Source organism: Dipteris shenzhenensis, chromosome 22, assembly GCF_047967505.1.
Source record: "Dipteris shenzhenensis isolate YYH24624 ecotype China chromosome 22, Dip_SZ_1.0, whole genome shotgun sequence".
In the NCBI taxonomy this organism is placed as follows: domain Eukaryota; kingdom Viridiplantae; phylum Streptophyta; class Polypodiopsida; order Gleicheniales; family Dipteridaceae; genus Dipteris; species Dipteris shenzhenensis.
This window is the reverse complement of record NC_141617.1, coordinates 37,407,548-37,431,929: the sequence shown is the minus strand read 5'-3', so window position 1 is coordinate 37,431,929 and position 24,382 is coordinate 37,407,548. Positions and strand designations below refer to the sequence as shown.

At 43.9% G+C, this 24,382-nt stretch overlaps 1 protein-coding gene across 3 annotated transcripts in view; it reads right to left on the bottom strand.

Moving 5' to 3' along the window:
* Window positions 1-3,858: 3,858 nt before the first annotated feature.
* Window positions 3,859-24,382, bottom strand: part of LOC147888070 (basal transcription factor complex subunit-like protein) — a 49,168-nt gene continuing 28,644 nt past the window's right edge. For all 3 annotated transcript variants that reach the window (XM_087393923.1, XM_087393924.1, XM_087393922.1), the window contains exons 7-11: window positions 21,442-21,495; window positions 21,285-21,353; window positions 9,133-9,209; window positions 8,909-9,004; window positions 3,859-4,349 (exon numbers count right to left, since the gene is read on the bottom strand). In XM_087393923.1, the coding sequence (XP_087250049.1) occupies window positions 4,283-4,349; window positions 8,909-9,004; window positions 9,133-9,209; window positions 21,285-21,353; window positions 21,442-21,495 (363 nt within the window). In that variant the 3' untranslated portion in view covers window positions 3,859-4,282. The remainder of the gene's footprint in view (window positions 4,350-8,908; window positions 9,005-9,132; window positions 9,210-21,284; window positions 21,354-21,441; window positions 21,496-24,382) is intronic.

The window sequence follows — 24,382 nt, the reverse complement described above, 5'->3', positions numbered from 1 at the left end:
TGCTCAATGCGCATTGAAGACAATAGCAGCGCCAAATTTTAGATTTTGATTCGGTGCAAGAGCAGTGGCGCTCTGGTGCTTCAAATGGCAACCTCCAAAATGGAGGTGCCAATCTCAACACCAAATAAGGCTCAAAATGCACGCCAGCCTCCAAAAGCCACCACCAGGGTCGCATGTCTGGCTACGTGTGCACTGACCCTAAGAGGCTCGAACCTTCCACACAGTTAAATTTACTGCTTAGCCTAGCCATATGTGGGTGGTCAAACTTTGGGGTTGAGGGGGGTGGGGGGGGGGGGGGGGTATGTTATGCCCCTCATGCGATGGTCTTGGTTGATTGAAATGGTGAAAATCCCGTGTAGACTTGGGGGACAATAGTCCCATATGCAATGGAATAGTAAATTGATGACCCTTGAATATGATTCCTTCTACAATATCCTCCTCTCATCCCGGGTGTTACATAGTGACCACAAAGGTCTAGGACCATACGTACCCAATGTTCATGTGGTGACCTGCCGCCCCTCCTTGGGTCACTTACAATTGTTTACCGTTCATGTTGAGATAAGAAACTTGAAGTATTCATCCTTCAAAGCATATCAATTGGCCATAATTCCTAATGAATTGCTGAAGAAAAACATACTTTGTAGTTTGATACTTGTCAAAGTATACATGATTGGGGAACACAAATTCCGATCATATATGTATGTAAATGTACCCCCTAATCCACCCTCTTGAAGAATTGCAGCTCAAGGATGTTTATATATGTACCAAACAAAACATATTTTGTAATTTTCTAATACTTGCCAAAGTGTCCATGATTGGGATGCATCACTAGGGCATTACAAACTATGAGCATAAACATAGGAGATACAAAAGGTACCCACCGACCTGAGCTCTATTACATTATAACCAAATCCCAATGCCCTAGAAGCTACAAGATAGCCTTTGTTACGAAATGGGGTGCCTATTCTTGTAGACAAATGCCATTCAAATCAACCTATACATTCTTAAGCTTTATGATCAATACCTTCCAAGGTCATTAAATGGAACTCTTAGCCATACTCTCAAATGAATTTTGTCTTCAACCTTAAATTCACCAATAAAGCAAGGAAGCCTTGCGTGGAGCACATTAAAAATGGAGATGACCAAGCAATGTGAGATGAATTGTTAGAATCACGCTTGTTTTGTAAACAGCCACCAACACAAACACTGCAGCGATGATGCATTATTTGTTTGCCACTTTTTTCATAAAGATAACTAAGCGCAAGCAAGCGTCGGGTCGCCCTCAAATCCTAGACTACTCTTTACTTTGTACATTCTCTCTTGCAAATTTCCCTTATGTAGGTGAAGGCACTCACAACCCTTTCGGCCTTAAGTATTTAAACATTCTATCCTTAAAATTCAACTTTAGATGCATGATAATCCCACACCATCTTTTGAAAACTTAGGATGAACATCTTACAAACAATTCCATGCTTTAAGATCCAAACTCATAATATCACCACCCTTGATATAAAATAATGAAAGCTTTAAGAACTCGAACAAGCATCACCAATGCAAAAACATGGTAACACTATTGAAATCCATGAAAAAAACATATAAAATGGGCTAACACAATGACATGTACATGCTCCAAAACTCTCTCTCTCACCAATCTATACACACAATAGTACCTATCCCCAATATGCAATTATCTTGACAGGGGACTTTAATGCGAGAACAAGCTCAATGCAAGGTATCATCACAATAGAGGGCAGAGACCCAATATGGATGGAAGAAATAGAAGATGATGTGAAGAAAGAAAGTGCTTGAAAAGAACATCAAGGGATGGCGGGGAAATCAGTCAAAATAAGGACGCATCTCCTCATACTTTCTGAATGCTTTGGATTGCAATTTAGTAATGGCACTTCATATTTCAAAGAAACAAAGGGATACACTTGCAAAACACCTCCAGTCAAGTGTAATCGACTATATGATCATAAGCGTTCATGCAACGCACATACTCGAGTACCTGAAGATTGAAGGGGGACAAAGAATGCTGTCAAAAAACAGAGAATCACTGTGCAAACAAGCCTGAGAATGGATTACAAAAGGCCAATATTTATGAGAGGGAAATAGAGACAGCACTATCACAAGGTCAAATGCCACCTACTTGCCATGAAATGAAGAATACATAACAGATTTGTTACAGATAACAGCCCAATAATGCTTCGTTAAAAGCAAGGGAAGGAGCACTGGAAGGCCATGCAATCACTCGTATGACCAGGATTGTAAAAATGCAAATAAGGCTTGGAAAACAGCACAAACAGGTGGTGAGAAACAAAAAGAGATCCTGTTTTACAAGCAAGAATCTTGAAAGTTTCAAGGAGCTAAAACAAAACCCAGAGGAAGCTTTTCAAGAAATTGCATGACAATAAACCTTAGGAGAGGAAAGCAACATGGGAAGACATGATACATATTATCAAAGACCTCTACGTAAGGGAGGGAGAAGAGAGAGTCATGACTTTTCTATCAAAGCAGCAAACAACATCAGAATGAAGACATGGGGAAAGGGTTGTAAAAGCTAGCAAATGGAGAAGCTGCAGGTACACAAGAGCTAGTAGCGAAGATGCTCACATGGGGAAGACAGAGAAAATACTCACCACACTTGTGAACATGGCCCAGAATGGCAACTGAACAGAATTGTACTGATCCACAAGGGACGAGACAGTAAGGTGGCAAAAAAGTATCAAACCATCATGGTGAGCAACCTAATGGCCAAGCTGTATGGCACTATCCTTGAGCACAAATCAGCAAATGGGTGAGACACAGGGAGTCACAAGGCAGCATCCTAGTCAAGGTTTCACCCCAAACACTCGACAATAGACCATTTGGTTGCCATAAGGGCTGCATCATCAGGAGCCAAAATATAAAAAAGCAGCTATCCTTAGTTGCTTTGTAGATTTCAAGAAAGCCTTTGACACAGTTCCATGCAAAATACTATTGGAATAACTGGAAACATGTGAGGTACTGATCTCCAACAAGTGGGTGAGAGAGAGAGGCCCCAACTACAATGGGTATTAGTGAGAAGCAAGACAGTTCCATGCAAAATACTATTGGAATAACTGGAAACATGTGAGGTACTGATCTCCAACAAGTGGGTGAGAGAGAGAGGCCCCAACTACAATGGGTATTAGTGAGAAGCAAGTCGGATGGGGGATGGGGAGGGGGGGGGGAGATTCAAAGTGGGGAGGTAACACAGAATCCTTTGGCCACGGCCATGGCCACAGTGGCATCACATATTGGTAATTATGAGAAACCACGCTGCCCTATATTGCAAATGTGCTGTCCATATAACTAGGACAAGAAAATATTTTGCTGAGGTTCCCATTCCAAAAGCATCAGTAACACAAACAGACAAAACCTTACATAGTGCTTTCCAAATTATATTCCTTGAATACAAAATTTTAATCTACTTGCCAATCTATCAATCAGCATTATGCCGCAACAACAAGTGAATGGGAAGATGACCCTTGGCAGCTACAATATTCCTAGAGATTTTGTCATCACCTTTGCTTAGCACGATTTCCAGCTCTATTAATCAACAATAACCACAAGAAGTGGATGGGAAGATAACCCTTGACAGCTACAATATTCCTAGGGGTTTTTGTAATCACCTTTGCTTAGCACGCTCTTGCCAAACATACTCAAAACGCTAGGCATAAGTAAGGCTTACACATTACATTGGTCAATCCCAAAGTCTTCCTTTTATTTTGACCGACAAAACTTTCCCAATTCAAAAAGTTCATATATATACATCTCTCCCTCTCTCTCTCTCTCTCTCTCTCTATTATATATATATATTTATTCAAAAGTGGCCTATCAGTGCCATTCCTAGTACAGTTGAATTATACAGCATAATTCCGTGGAATATTGCAACCAACGTACTCAATCTTATCTGCATTAAAGTAGGCACAAGTTACTTATAAAATATTGCATGGCTTAGTCTTCCAGCAGCCATTTGTTTGTAATGGAAAAGACAATAAAATGATCAATGAGCTCAACAGGTATGTGCATGATGGAACAGAAATGGTCCCTTTTGTATTGAGTACATCCCTCAATACACATCAACATAAGCTTTCACATTAGTCATATCATTGTCCAATTACATCTGGAGTTGGCTATGTTTTGGGAATTGTTTGAAATAACTCCCAATATGCTATTTGCACTTTTCTTGAAACCTTTGGAAGACACACAGATGAAACCTGCTGATAAGGAAACCTTTCAAATAGAGGCTTGACAATTCTCAACTGCCAGCTTGCTTCCTCTTTGGCCCAGCAACATTCCCAGATCTGCCCTGGTTAAAACTCGCTCTGCATAGAAGAACAAGTAGAGAATGTAGTAGCTTCTTGCATCAATTTAATTCTCATTACTGCAGCTTTGCTAGATGCTGTGAGAAACATCTCGGATAATGACAAAGGTCCAGAACTCTGATGATAATGACCTCTACACAGTAGAACCACAGTTTTTACAACTGGACTAGCAATCTTAGGATCATATTTATTTTGACTACTATAATGATTCAAACGTTTGAAAATGTTTGAGCCAAAAAGAAAAAGGGGGCCTCACCAATCCTGTAAGTTTTGATACGTGAAATGATTTACATGATATCATTTATGATTCAGACGAAACATTGTTGGTTGTGTGGCCGTCTATCGTGTTAGGGGCCATCCAACATATCCTATAGATATCTTTCTCTTCTTGTGTGGATGGCCATTGACTCTTCTTGTGTGGATGTCCTCAATGGCCCATCCAAACATATCCAATGGATGGATTATTGTTGTTTTTTGCAAATTTAGCTTTCTGCTTTTCTATGTAGCTTCTTTCACATCACTTCCACCGATGTCCTTTCAGGTGTTTCTTGTGTTTCATTTTCTAATAATAGATTCACCATGCACATGCACGTACAAGAGGAAGCAATAAACTTGCAACTGATTCACAAAAATGATGCGGATATGAACAAAGAACACCTCACAGAAGATGCTAACTCAAATCAGGTTGAAGAATACAGCCGCAAACCCTCCAATCCTTCCAATTGTTGGATAGGAATAGGAACTTGAGTAGGATTCCATGAAGTGGGGGTGCAATCCCAACCTTGTATCGGCTCCCCCAAAAGTAGGTGTACTGAGCAGCAGGCGAACCTGAAAGTGGCCTACTGGTATGTGCAACCAGCACATGCATTGGTTCCACATGGAGCCGCCCTCCCCATATGAATGCCTAGACCACATGCCATACTAATTCAAATGATAACAGGGTGACATCCTACTCTATCCTATACGCTTACTGTTCTGTCCAAAGGGTAATGCCAAATTTATGGACCATGTCATGACAGAGGTCCGATACAAAGAAACTTCATGAAGTCCTCATGTGTCTCTCGACCGAGGGCCTGCTACATTCTCCCTCATTGGACAATAGATAAGATTGCTGTCTTTGATGAGGATCTTCTCTCAAACAAATGGTACTGAAGTCTGAACCTTGATAAGCTTTGCCCCAGCATGGAACAATCGATTCTTTGCAATGCAATGCAACTCTAGCTGTTGTAGTTCAACATCGTTGAACCATCCTTCAAGGCCAGGATCCATCTCAGCCATGCTATTACATGTGTGACAATGCAAGCAGGTGGTACTAAGCCTCCGTGGAAGAAGTGCAACTTTGAGAGGCTGCTCATGAAACAGTAGTCCTTTTTTTTTTTTTTTTAAATAAGAAAGGAACCTTCTATTAATGCTTGAAAGATTTCATACAAAACAGAAGCCCCGAAGGTGCTGAGAATGGAAAAGCCCGGAAAAGGCTGAAAGAATGAAACCGGCCTGTTCCAGAGAAACCCAGCTCACTACCTAGGGGATCTCTGGAACTGGGGCTAACAGCCAAGTGGGGGGACTATACAGCCAACGAATCCCTCGCAGAGTGAAGATGTAGAAAACACCTATAGGCCAAGCCTTGCAGAAACGAGCATATAGTTGTCCTGGAGCCTGGAGTCCCACACTCCCAAGTAAATGATATCCTGTCAGATGGCAACTAGGGTAGCCAAGGGTGGAACCGGGTGCTCACCCATCACAAGACTGCAGTGAGCCACCCAAATGTTCCAAGCCATGATGCTGGCTACCACCTCCCAAACACTGTCCTCCCTAGGAGGAGGAGGAGCTAGGCTGTCAGGAGGGACTGCCTCGTGGAGTGCAATCCTCTAGATGCTCTGACCCTGTATCCGGTAGGCTGGGGAGATCTCTGAAACGCGTGTCCTCCCTCTGTCAACCAAATGAAAAAGTAGTCTCATGTGGACCTGTGGGTATTTGCATCTCCAGGCCAATCTGCGTCAAGTAACCATTGTGTGCGGCTCCTGCACACTATATCTAATGTCGTACTCGTAGGTACCTTTGGCGTAGCTCAATACTCATTAAACAGCCCGCTAGCAGTTCTTCCAAGTCACGGAGACCTGAGTCAGTAAAGCTGATGTCAGGTCTCGATGGACAAATAGATAAGGCTGCCTCCAACACTCGATCACCAAAAGGAGCCAAAGTTTACTAGAGGATATCACTAACACACATGATTCTAATCCTTTTTAATGCCATGCTCACCCATCTTTTTGCCCCAAACGCAAATGAGCACCTGCTTTTCAAAAATTCACCTTTAAAAAAAGCACTAGACTGTTTATCCAAAGGCCTTTGACAACTTCCTTGAACAACCAAAGGCTCATGTACCACAGGGCGACACAAGCTACCTTGGTTGGCACTAGCATCTTCTATGGCATTAGCAGCTCAGGGTGATCAGAGATGTTGGTATGCATGCACATGAGGGTGGTTTGAGAGATGGGGTTTTCATATAGACAGGCTGCCACCCTTCTAGTATAGCATTTGATGCTCCATTTGTCCCGTTCTGGGGCAACAATTCAACCCAATCATCCGGGAGGATCTTCTACAGCTACACACATTCAGGACCTGGCTAGCATAGGCAGAGCTCCCTGTTAAGCTCAATTTCTATTGGGACCACTGCTTGCACAGCTCAGTGGAGGATTTCATCATCCCACCAGGGTACACCCAGATCCTCCTACCACATTCACTTAGGATTGCCCTTGGATAGTTACGTGTGTCATCGCACCAACTCCGCATTGAAAGCGGGCCCGCAAAGGGGATACCCAGGGAGAGTCGTATCTAGCACATTGTGTGAGCACCATGAGGTGGAGTCAGAGGAGCACTTCTTTTTCTGTTGCCCAGTCTAGTATTGAATTAGTTGACGATACCATTGCCTTTTCAGAGACGGATTCGAAGGCCTCTCTAGACGACTCCTATACCCAAACTAGAGATGCCTGGCAGCTTTTATTCACGAGGCAGTCCGACATAGAGATCGTCTCAGAGGAGACAGGAGAAGGGGACCGTGCCCGGACGGTGGAACACACAGGTCTGACCCGCTTATCTCCTCTCAACTACCCTTACAAGAAGCTTCCCCTTCTCAAGCTGTGCTGCCTTTAGCAGCTGCTATATCCAGGTCTTTGAATCCTATAAGAAGTTCTTCTTCAGCTCCTTGAAAGTTTGAGACTGTACTTCAATCATGACTCTCCCCACAACCTCCACAAGTTCTCCGCTCAGTTTCATTGAGCAGACGACTTCCTCACAAGTTCTCAACAGCATGGCAAGGAGGGGAAGGCCAACTCGGGCTCTCCCCAAGTTCTCATTTGCTAAGATATCATGTGAGAATTGACCGAAAAAGGGAGGAGACGAGAGAGAGAGAGAGAGAGAGAGAGAGAGAGAGAGAGAGAGAGAGAGAGAGAGACACACACACACACACACACACACAGGGCACATAGGTAGTCACATTAAAGAGAGCTAATCTACAAATATAAACATTTAGCATTAGCGTTAGGTCCCATATCCTCCATTGTACAACTCTACCCACACACAAACCTTATGCACCTATTATAGACAACATATGCATCCAAACAGAAGCAATAAACTCGAGTGATTCACAAACATGAAGAGGATGAAGATAAACATAAGATGCTGCCTCAAATCCAGCTGAGGCGGAATGCAGCAAACGTTCCAAGGCTATGCTCCTACAGAAAGTCAATAGCTTCTTATGCTCCTTCCAAGTGTTGGATATGAGTAGGAGCTCAAAGGGGATTTGATGGGGGTTGAAGTGAAACCCCAACCCCTTTATAGGACCCCAGAAATGGACCAACCAGCCATGTGGATGACCTGCCACGTGGACAACATAACAGTCTTGCTGCATATGCATTTGCAGGGAGCATATGCATGTTTTTGCACATGGAGCCTGCATCACATGGATCATGCCATGCAATGCCTGCTCAATGCCAGGCCAAACACTCAACCAAATGATGGCTGAGGGACACCCTAATCTATCTATACACTCATTGCCTTTTCCTCACATGGGGGCCTTACATGTCGAGCAATCTAAGAAGGAACCAAGTTTAGAGAGGGTGCATTTAGCTTTCAACATGTTCCTGTGACTTCCTCACATTGTCTCAGGTGACTTCTTTCATTTTCTTCTTATTTTCTTTCCCTAATGTGCATGCTGTACCAATCCCCACCCATGCACTTTATGTATATTTAAGCAATTAAAGAAAGCAGGTCACACTTAATCAGAATGCAAGGGATGTTCTAAAGGTTTGTTACTATTATTGTTGTTGAATTTTAAATTTATACTTTTATATTTTTTATTATTTATTTAAACAAAGAACAGCCGGGCCGGGGGAAGGATTAGGGGGGAAGGGGGGATTTCAATGGAAATTCCAAATGTCTGTTGTAACTATGCTACAAAAGGGGGAAAATTTTGCTGATTTACTTGAAGAGAAATCACATGGAATCTTGCAGATTTGACCTTGGGCAAATTCAATGATGCATTCAGAAATTCAACAACTTACCCGCATGTAGAACATAAATTGTGTCTCTTACAAAAGATTGAGAGACAAACAGAACATACAAAACCCATATCTATGGTTTTTTTGTGACAAAAGCACCTGCAATACATGCAGGCCATAACATCAGTATTCATTAATGGAACGATTTGATCATTTGTTTTATGATACACTTGCAGAGATAAACCAGTTACAACCAATAAGAAGAGAAAGGTGCAAGATTTGCTTACGCAGCACGGAAATCAACACCAGCAGGCCGTGGCAGCTGCAAGAACTTTCGTGAATGTAAGTCAGTTGCATAAACTACCTGTAAAATTTAGAACTCAAACACTTGTGACAGCCATTGCACTGGCCTAATTTTCTAGAGAGAGTGATATAAATTTCTACACTCCATAGACCTGAATATGGCAGTTTTTCTTTTTTAAATTTTGTCACCAAAGAATTTGCACTGTGTCTTATGGAAAGTATTTGCTCTGTGTCTTAGAAAGTTAACTAGAGACACCAATTCACATTCCCAATGCCACATCCTATTAAAGATTAACAGCAACAAACGATCACATATATTGAAATTAAAAGAGCAACAGATCATGATCACATATTTTGAAGAACAAACGCAGCACAAAACTTAACTTGCAAAATACATTTGAAAAAGAGCCGAGCAGTAGTCTACACGTGTTTTGAAAACTAGACTCCTGACAATTTTTCACAACAGAAACCAATCCCTACCCTCACTTTCATTTAGGAGTGAGGCCAACATGCGAACCCACCACCACTCTATCTTGGAGATCAGGTCTACCAATCGCTTGTCCTCAAGTAAAAGTGGGCTTTCGTAATGGTGACCTTCCGTGTGCCAAGAGGGGCTCTTACAAAGGCATCGTCAACTCACATCACCAAAAAGACCTCTCGCTAAACCAGGCAAAGCTTTCAAATATCTCCACCAGGTTAGAAGAAGAGGAAGAAGAGAAGAGGAGGCGATGCCGCTAAAGAGGAAGGGAGAATAAAGGATGGGGGACTGTTGTTCTGATTTTCTTTCCTCTAAAGCCCTCACGGCATTGCAGTATAATCTATCTGTTTTATCGTTTTGACACGTTCTATTCCGTTTCATTTGTCTTTTCAGACAAAACCGATAGGTTTCAAAATGATACTTAATATTAGGATTAAAATATATGTATTTAGTATTAAACTAGAATATATTCTGAATTTTATAAATTGTGTGTGTGTGTGTGTGTGTGAGAGAGAGAGAGACGACGGTGAGCGACGGTGAGTGCAGGCGCCCGATACCCTCCCAGGTTATCTCCCCCTCCGTCCGTACGTCCATACGATCGCCGTACGGACTCTCCCGACGTGCAGGACCGTACAATTCGCCGTCTTTCCGTACGTCTGTACTTTTCTCGTCAGCCCTTCTGTACGACGCGACACCGTCAGTGTACTCAGCTTCTCCGTACCACCCTGCCTCTTCCCGTACAATCTCGTACATTTTCGTCAGCACTCCTTGTCCGTACAGAATCCCGTGTACGATCCTCCGTACAGAATCCCGTATAGCTTTTCCGCTGCTCCGTACAGTTCATCTCGTGTACGATCCTCCGTACAGTTTTTTCCGTACAGCACCCCTTCGTCCGTACAGTTTCTTTCTGCTGTTCCGTACAGCCTATCCCGCACAAGGCCTTCCGTACAGCTTGTCCGTACAGCCTCTGCTGTACTGTTCTGCACCTTCTCCCTGTGCCTTTCTGTACAGTTTCTCTGTCTGCTTTGTCTTTCACTGTATTTCTTCCTTGCTTTGCCATATCTCAATCATGGCTTCAGGTTCCGATGTCTGTACATATGCTAGAAAAGAAAGATCTGCAGATGCCAAGCGTCGTCCTTCTCAGCCTGCATCACAGGATGATGAGCTTACTATGGAAGCTCAATATGTGTTTGATACACTCAAGGATGACTTTCAGCAGTCACGACAGGAATGGGGCAAACCAGTTCCGGAGGTCACATACAAATTGAAATTGCCCTCCCTTGTGAATCCTCTCAGGAAGCTATCTCAAACCGCGGTAATTATTTTCTTTCCAGGAAGAATCCCAGCCGCCAGTGATGTTGCGCAATGGATCAAGTCTATCCTTGGAGGATGTTTTGTAGAGGGTGTCTATTTTGCCTCCAAAGGCTTTTATGAGGTGCATTTATCAGATGCTTTGTGCAAGCACAAGCTCCTTGAGCTTTCTCCCCTCTTCTATGGGAAGCAGATGGTACATGCCATGCCTTGGTCCCCAAACAAGGATTACCAAAGTCTTATACGTCATCATTGTCCTGTATGGGTTGAGGTTGTTAACTTCCCGGATTATATGCATGAAGAATTGCCTGGCCTGGCCGCTTCATTGGGACAGGTCATTTATCCTCCACGCCCCATGGGAAATCGTAACAGATTTTGCATCCTCTGGGACACTAACATACCTACCCCTCCTTCTATTGCAGTGGAAGTTGAGGGTGTGCAATTGGGGAAAAAGTTTTTTGACTTGAAATGGGGTGTATTTGCAAGCGCTTGCTTTACCTGCCACAAGTTTGGGCATCTAGCCTCTGAATGCCCAATGGTTCTGCATCAACCCCCTCCTAATGCCTTGCCGCCTCAGACAAGGGAAAAGAATGAGAATTTGCAAGCCAAGGCAGCAAATCAAAATGGAGCAAAGAATGCTAAACCAGTTAATCAGGTGCAATCACTTGTTGGAAAAGGGAAAGAAAAAGAAAAAGAGAAGATGAAGGAATCTGTGGGGACAGATCGGGATGGTTTTCAACAGCCTAAGAAGGTGGTTGTATTGAAGCAACGCCCCTTTCAATCTCGGCAATGGGATGCTTCCTCTCCCTTACCAGAACAGGCTTCTACTTCAGCTCCTGTCCTTCAAAATTGGGTGGGGGTTTTGAAGAAGGGTATCCCCATATGTGATTCTGAAGAAGGGGAGAATGCCATATCTTTTATGGATCATGAAAGCCTGCAACCCATGCACGCAGAGGCTTTGCCTCTCTGATATCTTGTTTCATACTTATACTTTCCTGTATATATCTCTTTCATGCATCAAACACTTAAGTGCTTTACATACAATGTACAGAGCCTCTGCAATGTCTCAAAGTGGAGGCTTTTCTGGAATTATGTACATAAAATGCAGCCAGATATTGTTTGTTTGCAAGAGCATAATCAACACTCTAAGGCTGGTCATCATGATCACTTTAGCGGCTATGATATATATTATGCTGGTACCACTACCTACTCAGGTGTATGCATAATGGTCAGACATGAGCTGGAGCCTCAGTTAGCATTCAATGACAGCAGTGGCCGATGGATAGTCATACAATGTAATGTCAATGGTGACATTCTTGAGCTTGCATCAGTTTATGCCTCCCAGACCTCTGCCATGAGGGCTTCTCTATGGGATTCTTTGAGCAAATATCCATGGAGATCCAATGCATTTATCTGTGGAGATTTTAACAATTCTCCTCTGCTGAGAGATAACACCACTTCAAGATCTCATATGCTTTCATCGGAAAGACAGAAATGGGATAGCATGCTTCTCTCTGTGCAGGCTGAAGATTTATGGCTGCTTCTACAAGGGTCAATGCCCGGATATACTTTCCATCATAATGCATTTACCACATACTGGGCAAGGCTTGACAGATGGTATTTGTTCTATCCACAACAATATGCAGATTTTAGCCTTCATCTCCTCATAGATTTCTCATTGGGATTGTCAGATCATGCCCCATTATGGTTAAATCTGCAATTTGGTATGCCACTGGATGATTTGCCGACTCTCTCCAGCAGATTACTGCATGTTAATCAGGCTTATCTTCGACATCAATATTTCCAGCATCAGATTTGCAATTCATCCCTTGCTTTTGCATGCTCAGGAGGACATGAATTATGCTTGGGACAGCTTTGTCTCTCGTATACAGAATGTCATTAGGGACTATGGAAAATGGCACAAGGCTACATGGAGGAATGAGGTCAAATGGGCAAAAAGGACAGCACAACAGTTGACTGAATTCTCACATTTCAGGCCTCTCTCTGAATCAGAAAATGATTCCCTCTCACAAGCCCGCATCAAACTGACTGATAATGATCAGCGGAGATTGCACAAATGGCAGATTAGAGCAAGAATGAAGCCCCTCATGGATAAGGGCTGCTCATCAAAAGCCTTCTTCCAAGGCCTGCATGCCACTCGAAAGAAAAACTCATGTCTAAGGGTAAGGAAACTAGATGGATCTTGGACGCACTCTTTCTCTGATCTCCAAGATGAATGCCAAAATTACTTCCAGACACTGTTCTCTTTCCCTGGCTCCCCATCAATTCAAATGACTGATGCGAGGACTGAATTTCTTCAATATGTTTCTGGGATAGTGGAAATGGATGATGCTCTTTTATTTGAGAGACCTTTTACTGACACGGAACTTGATAATGCATTGTCCCATTTCGGCAAATACAAGTCCCCTGGCTGGGATGGTCTTACGGTGGAATTTTATATTTCTTTTTGGGATGATTTGAAAGATGTTCTCTTACAAATGATCAATGTTGCCTGGCAAGAAAATCAATTGCCGCACCTTTGGAAGCATGGCATAATCAAACTTGTGCCAAAAAAAAATCTTTGTGATCATATGTCAGATTGGAGACCTATTACTTTGATGCCTGTAGTTTACAAACTCATTGCCAAAATGATTGTGTATAGGCTTCATGGGACTCTGAATGCGGGCCTTCATCCTCATCAGTATGGGTTTGTGCCGCGAAGACAAATCCATGACAATATCTCCAATGCATTGACTGCAATTGAATATGCTAAGTACTCGAATCAAGATGTGCTCATATTGTAGGTAGATATCACTAAGGCATTTGACACTGTACAATGGGATTTTATCTCTCAAACCATGACAAAGTTGGGCTTTGGTCCCAAGATAGCAAATGCAATTTATTGGCTTTATTCTCGCTCTACTTCCCAGTGCATTCTCGGAAGTCATCTATCTCGGTCATGGACATTGGGTAGATCAGTCAGACAGGGCTGCCCCCTTAGTGCTCTTTTCTATGCCATTGCGACTCATCCTCTCCTGATGTATCTTGATCATCTTACAAGCACAGGACAGATGACTGGTCTTAAAATCCCTGGGGCTGCATCTTTTTTGGCACAGGCATATGCTGATGATTCCTTCTTTATGCCACAGAACTCTCCTCGGGAAGTCCGCATGCTTATGACCACATTATCATTGTATGGATTAGCAGCGGGATTGCATATCAACTTTGACAAATCCAAATTGCTTCCCTTGAAACAATGTGACTAGCATTCTATTCTCTGGCCTGGTCAAATAGTGCATTCCAAAGATGTAGTCAGGCATTTGGGATATCCTATAGGATGGCATATCACCAGGAAGCAGCAGCTAAAATGGATCTTCCAAAGACTTCAACATAAATTGGAATATTGGAAAATTTCTACTTGGCCACTTCATGTCAGGCTCAGAATAGTACAGTCTATTGTAATGTCTTATGTTCAGTTCTTCTTGCCTTTACTACATTGGTCCTCTAGAGATATCTCAGCCTTTATGTCTCAAGCTATGGAGCTGTTATGGAAGACAAAAACTGCTGTGAAAGCATTGAGACTGCTGAAGATGGAAATGGTGTGCTCCCCTAGGATGCATGGAGGACTTAATGTTCTAAATATCAGATATCATGTACTTGCAAGGAAGGCGACTATGCTCCATACCTTTTTCCGTCAAAAACAGCCATGGACTTGTATGATAGCATCCATGTGTGTCAACATGAGGACAAATGCTTATGGCCATTGGACTACTAATCATTGGGAGGTTGTCATTGGGAGATTTGTAGGGAAGATTCCTGGATGCCCTTTCTCTACTGCTCTGATACTGGACTGGAAACAAGTGCTTTCTAAAGTCAAATGGGCTCCTGATAATCATTCGGGGACAAACTCAATGAGGAAAGAAAGTATTCATTGGAGTGCCATCTTTGACATTCCACTTGCTTTACAGGAACCGGTTCGGGCATATAATCTCATGAAATTGGGAATTAGATACATCAATGACGTGGTAGATGATCATGGCCATGTCTTATCTTTTCCTTAGGCCACTGCCTCTTATGCATTGGGAATGCATCACAGATTGATATGGAAGAAAATTGCTGAGCTCTTGCATCCTTTTCTACCTATTCCCCCTGTGGCTGACACAGACAGGCTTATGGATTGGCAATTGTACCCCTCTGCTACATGCTCTCGCCCTATTCCTCTACATGTTTTGACCTCCATCAAAGTCTACAAGCTTCTTCAACTTGCCCCTTGGATTCATCAATATGCTAATACTCTGTGGCATATCAGGCAGCCCCTTTCATGGTGGCGGATGAATCTCCGACTATTATGGAGGTGTAAAATGCCTTTGAAACAAAGACTTTTTCTTTGGAGATGCATGACCGGCACATTGTCAGTGGGAATCACACTTGCCAAACGTCACATTGCATCACCCACCTGCTTACAGTGTCACGCTCCTTCAGAGACTGTCCCTCACTTACTTTGGCATTGCCCGTCTACTCGGAACCTCCTTGGGAAAATTTCAGATCATCTTCGCCTCCGTTTCCCGAGTCACATATTTGGGAAACATTTTTGGTTATTTGGCAGATTTAGGAGGCCTTTATCTCAATACTCACTCTTTTTCTCATGGGTGAGATATTGGGCTCTTTGAACAATCTGGGAAGAGCATAATTTGGCATACTTGGGCCGTCAGTTTCAAAAGTCATATGAATCTTTTAGAGCCTCATTGCGGCAATCTTTATATGATGCCTGCCATGAGGGTGATATACATGCATCTTGCATTGAGCTTTTCTTTTTATGCTTCTAATCTGTGGGATACTCTCCATCTTGGAGACTTTCCCTCTTGTAAAGTTATGACAATATAAATACAATGCACTGGATTTTACCCAAAAAAAAAAAAAAAAATGTGTGTGTGTGTGTGTGTGTGTGTGTGTGTGTGTGTGTGTGTGTGTGTGTGTGTGTGTGTGTGTGTGTGTGTGTGTGTGTGTGTGTGTGTGTGTGTGTGTGTGTGTGTGTGTGTGTGTGTGTGTGTGTGTGTGTGTGTGTGTGTGTGTGTGTGTGTGTGTGTGTGTGTGTGTGTGTGTGTGTGTGTGTGTGTGTGTGTGTGTGTGTGTGTGTGTGTGTGTGTGTGTGTGTGTGTGTGTGTGTGTGTGTGTGTGTGTGTGTGTGTGTGTGTGTGTGTGTGTGTGTGTGTGTGTGTGTGTGTGTGTGTGTGTGTGTGTGTGTGTGTGTGTGTGTGTGTGTGTGTGTGTGTGTGTGTGTGTGTGTGTGTGTGTGTGTGTGTGTGTGTGTGTGTGTGTGTGTGTGTGTGTGTGTGTGTGTGTGTGTGTGTGTGTGTGTGTGTGTGTGTGTGTGTGTGTGTGTGTGTGTGTGTGTGTGTGTGTGTGTGTGTGTGTGTGTGTGTGTGTGTGTGTGTGTGTGTGTGTGTGTGTGTGTGTGTGTGTGTGTGTGTGTGTGTGTGTGTGTGTGTGTGTGTGTGTGTGTGTGTGTGTGTGTGTGTGTGTGTGTGTGTGTGTGTGTGTGTGTGTGTGTGTGTGTGTGTGTGTGTGTGTGTGTGTGTGTGTGTGTGTGTGTGTGTGTGTGTGTGTGTGTGTGTGTGTGTGTGTGTGTGTGTGTGTGTGTGTGTGTGTGTGTGTGTGTGTGTGTGTGTGTGTGTGTGTGTGTGTGTGTGTGTGTGTGTGTGTGTGTGTGTGTGTGTGTGTGTGTGTGTGTGTGTGTGTGTGTGTGTGTGTGTGTGTGTGTGTGTGTGTGTGTGTGTGTGTGTGTGTGTGTTTGTTTGTTTGTTTATATTTGTAAGACTAGAATTTTATGATGTCATGAGGACGTGAAAAGTGATGTAAAGTATCTTCGTAACTCAACCTACGCTTAACCCGGGGTGAACCATGGTTAAGTGTTGTAATGGTTTGGCCGTGAGGGACTGGCTAGAGGAAGTGCACACTTCCTAGAAGTTCCTAAGGGCAAAGTCTAGGTGCACCACTAGGTCCTAGGGGCAAGGCAAAGGCTTTAAAAGAGGGGTCTAAAAGTTGGGCCCAAGGACAACCAACATTGTCCTTGGTATGGGGGTTAGGACTTTAATGAAGGGGAAAATGGCAAGGAGGAGGTGCCATTTGTCAAGCATGTGTATGCATGCCCTTCCCCCACCTTCCATCTCTCTCCCCTCACTCTCCCAGAGGTGTAGGACGTTTTCAATTGTTCTTGTGCAGTTTTTCAGCTGTTTGAACTGTTTCAAGCCTATTTTCAGCCGTTTTAACATTGTTTTGACTGTTCCAAGGCTAGTACACACTTCTAGGAAGTGCCAGAACTCATTTTTGAACTTCCGGGAAATTTTCGTACGGATTGTACGGACATCCGTACGGACGTGTTCAGTTGCCTCTAGCAGGTGCCCAGGGTTGTCTTTTGCTGTGCTGGACCTTTGTGCACATGTTTTTGGCTGCGTGGTGGCTTCTGGAGCAATGTGCTAACCTTCATGGTTGCCGAAGTGCAAAAGACGATGTGGTAAACAGCCTCGCAGAAGGTTGTCAAAGCAGCATGGCTATGTGGTGTCAGCAACTGATGTAACAGATCAGCCACATGGCATTTGGGTTTGCTGGTGTGGTTGGTCATCCATCGCTTCTATTGCAACAAAATGGAACACTATGGCATGGAGTGAAGGAAAAAAGCAGCTAACAACAAGATGGCAAAGAGAAGCCGAGGAGGAGACAATCACTGACAAGTTGTTCCTCATCATTGAGGGGATACAGTATTAGTAGAACATGTATTGCATGTTGACAACGATGCCACCAAGCCCAAATCAACAAGCCAAATCGCAACATGTCCATCAAACCGGTGGATCCCAAGTTGTCACTCAAGATGTCTAGAGGAGGGAATTGGCAATTTTCACCTCGTCCTAAGTAGGGAATGTGACCCTTGGAAGATACAATCTTGGCTATGCAACCACTCAATGAGATTTCTAAATCCCCAAAAATGTGTTAGAAACATGGTGAGAGTGAGAGTGACGGAGAGAGATAGGCTAGGGAGTGAAGAAATGATACACAAATGTAAAAATAATAAAAGGCTTTAATTCATTCATCATCATCAAATGAGACAAGTGAAGTACAAGCCTTTTATAGGCTACACACACACATACTTGCACCAAGTGCATATGGGATAAGTCCCATGGTCACATGTGGCACTCACAAATGACTCACACATGAACTAGTACTAGATCTCCTAGTACAACACATCACACATCACATCTCAGACACTCTCTTTGGCTATGATATCTCCAACACCCCCCTTCAAAGCAAAGAGTGTGAATCCAACACGCAAGTGTAGAGCAATCCCCCTTCCACCGCAATACTGCAAAGAGCAAGTCCAACTACCTAACACCTCCCGTGTGATAGTGACTTCTCAGTCAGCTTGCGACTAGCAAGGGCAAACCATCACTCGTCACCCCCCCTTATTCTCTGGTGGTCAATACCATCAACCAAAGTAAAAGACAATAAATTCATTTTTGGGGGACAACCCAAGGCAGAGTACTCGTATTGACTCCAAATACATTCAGTCAGAGGGACAACTCAAGGCTGAGAACCTTTATTGACTCAACACAAACACACATAGCATAGAGGGCCTAGAAAGCCCAATCCGTGTCGTATAGGTCGCCAAGAGGGTGGCTGTGAACCTCTACCGTAGCTACATGTATCTCCTCAAGGGTCTCTTCAAGTTCAGCTTGTTCTTCAGCAAGGAGATTGACATGGTGCTTCTCTTGTTCATGTTCCTTCTTCTTGAAGCAATGAACTTCTACGTGCCATTTCCTCTTGCAAAACCTGCAAATAATGTCTTATTGGTCTTCCATTTGCTTGTGGAAGCAAATGCTTGATCACCAAGAGAGGCGAGAGAGGCATCCTTATTGCGACAATCCTTCTCAATGAGTAGTGCCACCATATCATCAAACGTGGAAGTGGCAAGGCGAAGGACTTCAAGAGTTTGCTCAAAGCGAGAAATTCCATGCATACTCTTCATAAGGACAGCCATCTTATCTTGATCATCAGGTGGGCTCTTCAAACTTGAAAGTTGTTGAACAAGAGATTGAAACTGTGCTAGATGATCACTCAATTCATCACTCTCTTCCATTTTCAAATCATAAAACTTGAGCTTTAGAAAGACTTTAGAGTTGGTGATTTTATTACCAAACAATGTCTTGAGGCGATCCCAAATCTCCTTAGCTATTGACTTAAAGTCCACATGATGGATGAGAGAGTCAGCCAAGTAAAGACCAATGAGGGCAATGACCTTGGCATTCTGTTGCTTCCAAATCTTTTGGTGTTGCTGATCCTATATTCAACTTTGTGATCCTCGACAACATCCCAAACACCTTGACGCATAAGGAGCAGTTGCATCTTGGTTTGCCATGTCGGAAAACCTTCCCCCTTGAACTTTTCCACAAGCAATGAGCTCGAAGACAATGAAGTCATAATGGCAAAGACCTTGATGAAGGCAGACATCAAGCTGAAATGGAGGACAGCGCTGGTCTCGGGCAGATGTAGATGTCTAGTGGTGCTCCAAAGTGCAAAGCAGCTCCCTAAAACAGCTCCTAGATGTTATAGTAGGAGTCTTTGCTGAGAAAAGGCTGTTCTGGATGAAGTAGAGCCTAGGAGCAGCCCCAAAAGTGGCTCTGTTGAAGGCAGTTCTGAAGGAGGAACCACTCGAAATTGCAAGCAGCAGCTCTAAAACAGGTCAAAAACCTTCTTGGAAAACTTGCCAGCCAGCCGGAAAACTCCACGTGCAGGCACTTGTGGCTGCTAGGTACCGACCAGCTAGCAAGGAGCATCGACCAACAGACAAGGAAGGAGAGACTGCACCGACTTCTGCTCCAAGAGGCCTAGATGCGTGACCCGAACAGATCGGCTATGGAGAGGCTAAGCGGGCAGAAAGGAGCGCAAATGGACTGCAAGACAGGTGTGAAATGGGCAGCAAAGATGGCGGCTGTGCAGAACCCCTAAAAAGGTAGAGAGCAGCTGAAAGGAGACGGAAATGAGGCTGAATTTGAGACGGAAAAGAGCAGGGCTGAGGCGGCTGCAGGAAGAAGGGCTTAAGTAGAATTAGGGTTTAGGGTTAGGGTTAGGTCAGGGATGACGTGGTAGCTATGGCAGGGTTAACCTGCTCTGATACCATGTTAGAAACATGGTGAGAGAGAGAGAGAGAGAGGTTAGGGAGTGAAGAAATGATACACAAATGTAGAAATAATAGAAGGCTTTCATTGATTCATCATCATCAAATAAGGCAAGTGAAGTACAAGCCTTTTATAGGCTACACACACACATAGTTGCACCAAGTGCATATGGGATAAGCCCCATGGTCACACATGGCACTCACACATGACTGACACATGAACTCGTACTAGATCTCCTAGTACAACACATCACACATCACATCTCACACACACTCTTTGGCTATGATATCTCCAACAAAATGATGGAATCCCAAAATTCATAAGAAAAATAGAGCAACGCTAACCAAGAATGCTTTAGTGCTCCTTATGGGCTGCTCAACTGAATTCACCACCTGGACTCTTGCAGTGCGGTTCAAGCATCAATTTAACATAACTAATGGTTCTCAAACAAGAGGGATAATGCAGCACCATATCTCTTCAAAATACATGCAAGCCATATGAGTCTCTAGAAGGCCTCTTATTGGGATAAGACTCTTGCTACTAATTAAACCAAGACCATGCAACATAGTTACGATTAAAAGACTATGTCCTCAACAACACTGACTAAGCCCTCACTCCTCTACGAAACTAACAGAAAAACTTAAGGTGTTTTGAGTATTTGCAAAGGATCCAGCTTTCTCTCAATGCCTAAGGCTAAACTGATTGTCAGAATGTCCGTGTTGTCCTTAAAGCCCCCTTCTAGCCTTATTGGTAATGTTAGATTGTTTGTTTCAATGCAATAATATGTATTACATCCAGTGACATAATCTGTTTCAATTAAAAGATTAGAGGGAACCGCTTGTATATTGAATTTTCCAAAGGTTGGTGAGACCCTTCAATGCCATAGAAGTTAGCCCCACAGAAGAACCTCATATATGTTGTGCTGTTGCATATCCTTGGCGTATAAACTCCTTATCTTTCCTAATATATGCCATCTTTTATAGACAATACTGAGGACTGATTGCTGTGACATACGGGCTACACAATTCAGATCCTGTCCCCTTGGTACATCCCTTGAGGTTTACCTTTCATATCTGTGATGTAAAAGAACCCTATGCCTTAAACCTCTAGCACTATATTACAGGCGCTCACATTAGCCTAAATAAAACAAGGAATCAGACATAACAAGGTCACTGACCGCAAGATACTGAAAGAGGCCTTCTGGTTGAGATGGCTTCATGTAGATCCCACCTGTTATGTGTGCTGCCTGTGTATAACATTAGAATCTAAGGAGATCATTATGAATATCTTGCAAGGACTTGCTACAAGAAACAAGAGTATGGTTGCATACTCACCTGCTGTAAAAATGCAGAATGCTCGCTCCCCACCATACAAGTATCGATTGGTATCTACAGAGAAAGCCAATTCAGCAAACCAAAATGCAAATCATGATATCCTAGATTGAGAAAATCAAAAACATTCTAAGGAAGAAAATGGCCCCGCAAAGGAAGCATATACCACATTTCTAGAGTCACACAAACGGCCAAATCTGTGCTCACTCGTTAAATTTTTGAAAAAGTCACAACCAACCATTGAACTAAAATCTGTTACCAAGCTAAGGGCAAAATCCTTGTCATCCAGATCCAACAAGCCATAGCAACTGTCATGTGCACGGATTGGTATCTGACGTGTACTGGGTACACAAGACTAGCTCAGGTAGCCTGGGGAGGCTTAGAGCTAGGCAGGCTTGATTCTCGGGTTGAGTGGCAAGGGTACGAACCAGTTTGAGGTCTTCGCTATTTTTGGCGCTTGGGGCCCGAGTCTATATAAGGGGCCCAAAGGTTCAGTTCTCAGAGAGCCGATGGGAGCAAGTTTCGTTCCCAGGTGCTAGGTCTGATCTTGGATTGAATCGCGGACGCGCGCTTGCATCATAGCGTAGCCCAAGGCCCAGTAGCAGATCCCAGGCTTCACAGCGCCACCTGGTGGTATGGGACACTAGGCTGGTTAGGATCTGGTTGGGAGTTCGTGCCAGTAGCTCAGCTCGTGGCTCGGAGGGGACATCTCCTGATTTGGGATCACATCCCGTAGATGTCATGGTTGGGTGGTGAGCAACCTGCTCAGTTTCCTCATGTTGTGTGTGTTCTTGTGTTTGCTTGCAGATCAGAGGTTTCAGGAGTGCTGGGGACGTGTCAGTTGGTATCAGAGCCAACTCCTGAGGTAGGAACTTCTCTTGCGAAAATTTTGGACGATTCTTTCTCGAGGTATGCCCTAATTTCGAAATTCGTGCTCAAACCCTGCAAGTGTTTGTTGGTTCATCGCTTAAGGGAAGTGGTTATGATTTAGGGAAAGAAGGAAGGAGAGAGAGAGAGTGCAGGGTGATTTCGTTGCAAGAAGTGATAGGTTGAGAGAGAGGGAGAGAGGTGTAGTTAGGAGGAAGAAGTGGGGTCCAGGTAAAGGCGTCAGAAGGGAGTCAGGAGAGAGTGTAAAGTTGGGGCGAACTCAAGGGGATCCCGCATGTCGGCTGGCTGCTCAGGGGTTGTGATGGCAGGTAGAAGGTGTCACGGGGGCGTGAAATTCTAAGTACTTTAATGTACTACAAGACCGTGACAACTTTGGTTTTAAAAGTCCAAGCATGGGCTTAATAATGTGTAATTAAACAGTGTAATTAAACACGGCATGGGGCCTAGCACATAAGCGTAATTAATCCCTAGGCCCAAAGGCATTCCAAGGAATTAAAAGAGTGGTTGTTGGAAAATGATGATGTGGCATTTTTAATGGGCCCCCTAGAGGGCCATGTACCTTCAGTGGCCCCCCTAGAGTTCCAGGTGGCTCTAGTGCCTTCTACATGCTCCTTTGCCATTCCTGGACCTTCCTGGGCCTTCTAAACTTCACGTGTGGTTTTCTCTCTCATCTTCTCCCTTTGTTGAGATTTTGGACTGGTTTTTCAGCCTCCTTCAGCTGAATTCCGTTTTTCTTCATAACTCACTCATCCGTTTGGATTCCTCGACTTCCGTTTGGCCCGATGGCTTCCCCTCTGCCTCCCCTTCGTAGTGATATGCTTTTCCCTCCGTGCGTTTGGTAGAACGGGCAGAGCTGAGCACTTCTTTTGCTGGTCGAATTTGCAAAAGTGGCTTTTTTTAGACCTTTTTGCTTCTACCACCTCCTGGGCCTCTCCTCTTGCAAAGCTACAGCTTTCTGTTGAATTTCGAGTGGTCCCACGCGCTGGTTGACTGGTTTTTCTCAGTTTTGGAGGACTTTCCGGCGATGAAACTTCTCCAAAACCTTCTCAATGCATTCCTCTCTCAAGCACGCTTCTTTTGAGCCCAAGAACTCCCACTTCTTCGCGACAGAAGTGCTTCTTTTCGCATTTTTCAATGGAATTCTTGCTGGTCGGCTCTTGTAAATGCTCTTTCTTCATGCCTTTGCACTCCTCTTTGGCTGAGAATGCAATTGGGCATTGGCTACTATGTCCTCTTGGCGATTGAGGACTTGATTTGAGTTTTCAGGGCTTGGTGAGTTGTGATTTTGCTACTGCAATTTCTTTTTGCCATAAGCTATTGGTTGGCCTCGTGTGCCGCCTCTTTCTTGGCTCACAGGTGCCCAGGCAGTGCTACATGAGTCATTCTTTGGTTGGGTACTTTGCTGATTTTATTTTGGAGCTTTGAAAAGCTTTGTGAATGCCATCTCGAAACCACTCAAAGAGAGCGCAGCTGGGGTGCAGTGTGATTGCATCTGGACAGCCAATGGAATTGCACTCGGAAAAGAGAATGCCTTTGGGTTGAGCCTATGGGTTAAGTGCACTTATGTAATGGTGTTCTATGCTTGAAAGCCTTGTGAAGGATTAGTGAATTGGGGCTGTGTGCTCAGTTGCAAGGAAGGTCTCCCAGATCCAACTTGTAATCATTTCACTGTGAAATATAAAGAAATACCGAAAAGGGGCGCCACGGTGTTTGGGGCCAATCGGGTGCACTTGTCTATGTCTGTTGAGCAGGGGCATTCTAGCCTCCATCCCTTTTTCAGTGGTTTTGTTTGTGAACAAATGGGTAAATGCCAAATGGTGATCATGCAATGGTTAATGGTTGTGATATATACTTTGTGAGCTGTAAATAAGTGCTGAAGTGATTAAAGGTTTAGTTCCACTGCCCTCTGAGTGATTAGAGGCCGGTTTTAGAAGGGGAGCGCAGGAAGGTGCGAAACAGGATAGGGACAGATCGCAATTTGGGGCAGCTGCTTTTCGAGGGGGGCCTAGGGGCGTAAAAAAGCACTACCCCTCCATTTTTGGAGGGTGAGCTTTTG